This window comes from Fibroporia radiculosa (genome assembly GCF_000313525.1).
Source record: "Fibroporia radiculosa TFFH 294 genomic supercontigs, scaffold36353, whole genome shotgun sequence".
NCBI lineage: Eukaryota > Fungi > Basidiomycota > Agaricomycetes > Polyporales > Fibroporiaceae > Fibroporia > Fibroporia radiculosa.
This window is the reverse complement of record NW_012133069.1, coordinates 1-4,021: the sequence shown is the minus strand read 5'-3', so window position 1 is coordinate 4,021 and position 4,021 is coordinate 1. Positions and strand designations below refer to the sequence as shown.

The following is a 4,021-nucleotide window of genomic DNA, read 5'->3' as shown; positions in this document are numbered from 1 at the left end:
CCACATTGGGGTTGATGACCTTGTGCCGCTCCAGCTTCGAAATGTTTTCAAGACAAGGCTTGTATGGCTTGATGGACTCCTTGTGCTTGACCGCAAAGCAGTTGGCTAGATCCTCCCATGCGTGGCTCATTTCTGCACAAACAGCAATGAACTCAGGGATGTTCTGGTCAAGCATGAGTATAATCTCCAATGCATGGTGGAAGGTGTGCTCACCTCTGCCTCTGTGATTTCGGCTTCTGTGAGTACTGCCAGCGGCTCTGGGGGTGCAACACCCGCTGCCTCATTCGGTGTGCCCTGCTGGGATACAAGTATAGCTCTGAAGTGTTTGCGATTGACGAGTGCCGCAACCGCAGCGGATGTGTATTCATGCAACTTGAGCGATGCCTGGGGCAAATGCACGTCAGCATATGGCTTTAGCGGTGAGGACATGTATGCACACCTTTGTCTCGGGCGCATTGAAGGAATCAAACTCGTTGAGGCGCGTACCCACGAGCGGGAAATTTGCAGTGTTGCGATCGTAGAAACCGTTGAAGGTCGTGTTCTGCTCGCGATGGGCCAAGATCATTGCACCAACATCTTTGCCCAGTTTGATCCCAAACTGTACACGAGGTCAGCAACGTCGTGGGGCCTTGGACAACACATACATCGTTGCCCGTGTCCCGACGGAAGCATCCCATGCTTCCACCCGGAAGCCCAGCTGCTTCGCTGAGGCCACGAATTCCATGCGAGATTCCGCCTGCTGTCATCGGAATGCCTGCCATGAGTCCCTTGCCGCCGGGAAGCACTTTGAGAAGTCTGAGACGAAAGGTCAGTGCCCAAGCAAACAATGATTGGATGGTGCCGCACAGGGGTTCGTCCTTCAACACGATGGGGATGGTAGCTCCCTTGTATGCAATCAGCTCGTCTATAGTCTACCAGCTCAGTGTGAGAAGATCATGTTCAGGGCAGGAGAGCAGAAGCAGAGTCTACCTTGACTGGAAGGACACCTCTCTCCATGAGGTACAACACCCACCAGAGCGTGGCATCGAAAAGGGCATTGTGCGACTTGAAGACACCTGTGATGATAAAGGTGTGCTGTTTTGCTGTTACATCGTTATGACCCTGTACGCTGTCTTCAGTGAATGTGCCGCACAGATGGTAGCCCGAGCGTACCTTGAAATTGCCAATGGTAATGCGAACCTCAAACTTGAAGGGCCCGATCTTGATGATCTCAACATCGCCCGTCTTTGCAAACTACAATCTTCAAGGTCAGCGACAGGTTAGACCATCACAGGTGTGTAGAACGCACAAACTCGCGATTCGCGTACTCCTGGCAGGACACTCCTATGCTTCCGGGGCGCACTGCAAAGAAAAAGCCTGAGAGCATGCAGCAGACGTGCTGCATGCCAACGATCCTGCTCCTTCCCGAGGCTTCATCCATAGCGGCTTCGATGAGGAGCTGGGTCTCTGCGCGGCCGTAATAGAGCTTTTTTTTTTGATACCGATTGAGCTTGTAGTCCTCCACCACTGTGTGTCACAGTGAGTATGTGTGAGCCTGAGGGGACAAGGAAGCACTCACACTGGCTGACCTCATCCTCGAGTGCCTGAAACAAGCCCTGGTGGACGAGTACATAGAGGCCTGTGCTTTCGGACGTCTTGGGATCATGGGTATACTTGAGGATACAGTTGACGAGAGTTGTCGTCCAGTTGCGGAGTGTCACCGCGCGCACATGCGCTGCCCCTCCTTGACCTGGAGTGAATTGCACCTAGATGGCTGATGAGTGTGGCCACCAAGCATAGGGGGACTAGGCTTACCCGTGTGCGAAGATATGGGCGTGCCCATTTCTCAACGATTTCGGTCGTCCAGAGCTCCTTGTCTGAGCGGCCGGGGTGAGCCTCGCCAACGATATTATTCCAACTCGCAAGGATCTCTTCTCGGTGCTTCCGGGTGAAGGGATTGGACCGGTCAAGGATGCGCTGGCATTGCTCGTAGATTTGAGCTTGCACGAGTGCGAAATGTTCAGGGTCGGCCTGTTTAGCATGTTTGAGACGGCTGGCAAGTTTTGTCTGCTTGGGGTCTTTGGAAAGGGCGGGGAACATTGCTGCCGGGCGGAAGAGAGGGCGGACGGACACCTCTGGTTCAGGCGAGGGAGCACGTCCAGAGGTTGATGCCTGGGCCTCGGGCAGTGCGCGTCCAGAGGTTGACGCCTCCAGTGGTGCAGGGGGAGGATTCACAGAGTAGAGCCCTGGTGTCCGCATTGACGAGTGGCGCTGGACAGCAGGACCTACCGATGACAGCGGATCTACTGTTTGAATAGTATTGCGGAGGTCGTGCACGTTTGTCTGGCCCACCTGGCGGAGAGCATGTGCGAGACCAGATGCTAGTACATCCATCAGTCCTTGTGTGCGCATACATGATGTGGATGCATACCATTTGGGGGGAGGCCACGGAGAGGGTCAGGATGGCCTTTGGGGTCTGGTGCCATGAGTGGGGGACATGCATGGGCAAACTGCAAGGGTCGAGATTAAGTAGAAATCGATTGCAGGCCGTGCACCCCAATGTAGAGCATGCGGATCACGATACAAACAAGAAAGGAAGCAGCAGGGCAGCGGGCGTTGTATGCCAGGCGATGCGCTTTGCGGGCGTGTATACAGAGCATAACAGGAAACATCCTACCAGTGGTGGGTGAGTGCGCGATGCGAGCGCATGCGGGGCAGATGGTCTGTCCTCAAATTGTTCTGCGTCGCCATGGCCGATTGATCAGGTGCAGCACGCACCGCAGGGACAACGTCAGTCAGCTTGCCCAGCTCACAGGGGACGCACAGCAGCTCCTGCACAGTCCAGCACAGGCGGCGGCACCTGGTTCAGGCAATCAGTGGTGGCGGATCCTCGAAGAGGCTACAGCACCTGCCATGCGCAGGCGAACAAGGGCCGCTGTCGTTGTTGTGTGCAGGCGTGTCAGACGCGTCAAATGGCATGACACGGGCGCAACAATGAGCTAAGCAGCAGAGGTGTGATGGACAAGTGCAACATGTACCACAGGGACGACGGACACAGTCAGTTAGCTTGCCCAGGACACACACTCTGTGAGCACAGCAGTAGTGTGTAGTTTGACATGAGCAGCATTCCTTGCGCACCTCTGCCGGTTCCTCATTGGCGCACATGGCATATACCGGTGGTGTTAGTGTAGGCCATCATCCTATCAAAGCACTATCAGTGAGGGCATGAGTTGAGCTGGACTAATAGCGGTGACTGCCAGTATGCTAGAGCTTACCGTCCATGGCCATGACAGCGGCAGGGGGGCAGTTTTGGTGGGGCCAACCATCTGTGAGCTGCACACCAGGGTGGGCGTGGTGGCAACAGGAAGGGGTAGCTGTCGTGGCACTCTGCATGAAAGGGAGAGGGGCAACACAGTAGTATATTTGGGGGTATGAAACTAATCTACATATGACATGGGCCATAGGAGAAGCTTATGCGGATACAAATGCAGGAAGAAAGACTGTGAAAAAGGAATATGCACTCACAGCTAGCAGACAATGACAGCCTGCGAGGGGACCGTATCGGAAGAAGTGCATGCGCTTTGCGTGCACGAGATGAGTTGGCCGCGCAAGGTGGTCCTGGTTCACGCGGACCCCGCTTTGCACGCAAGACAGGCCACATGACGATGTCCAAGCATTGCTTGGACATCACCGGGCAATGACGCAGACGCGTGGCACATCGCAAACGGACGCGGCCACTTTTGGCATCCACGAGTGGGCGTTAGCAGTGTCTGGGGAGTGGACTTGGGCCCCCAAACGCAAAGGACTCGGCCATGCGCACTCGTAGCTCGCCGGCAGTGTCCTCGGTGGCGGCGTGGGGGTGCCCGCGAGCGCGCCGTCGGGGTTGTCGAGGCAGAGAGTGCGCGGTGAGAGGGCCGTGCGCAGGCGGGTCGGCAAGGGATGCAGCGCGGTCGGGAGGGCGCACGCGGCGAGCGCGGTATCACACACGCGAGGGGAGGCGGGTGAGCCACTGGTAGAGCCGGACGCGACGGCCACTGTCGTC

General features: G+C 56.4%; 1 protein-coding gene across 1 annotated transcript in view; it reads right to left on the bottom strand.

The window, feature by feature from the left end:
* The window catches only part of FIBRA_09387 (uncharacterized protein), a gene marked incomplete at both ends in the record, with an annotated part of 4,363 nt that extends 1,898 nt beyond the window's left edge, over positions 1 to 2,465 (bottom strand). Inside the window, 11 exons of the mRNA XM_012321695.1 lie at positions 20 to 163; positions 214 to 384; positions 440 to 598; positions 645 to 795; positions 847 to 911; positions 970 to 1,101; positions 1,153 to 1,233; positions 1,289 to 1,506; positions 1,559 to 1,745; positions 1,795 to 2,360; positions 2,411 to 2,465. Of these exons, the coding sequence (XP_012177085.1) occupies positions 20 to 163; positions 214 to 384; positions 440 to 598; positions 645 to 795; positions 847 to 911; positions 970 to 1,101; positions 1,153 to 1,233; positions 1,289 to 1,506; positions 1,559 to 1,745; positions 1,795 to 2,360; positions 2,411 to 2,465 (1,929 nt within the window). The remainder of the gene's footprint in view (positions 1 to 19; positions 164 to 213; positions 385 to 439; positions 599 to 644; positions 796 to 846; positions 912 to 969; positions 1,102 to 1,152; positions 1,234 to 1,288; positions 1,507 to 1,558; positions 1,746 to 1,794; positions 2,361 to 2,410) is intronic.
* Between the last annotated feature and the right edge of the window lie 1,556 nt (positions 2,466 to 4,021).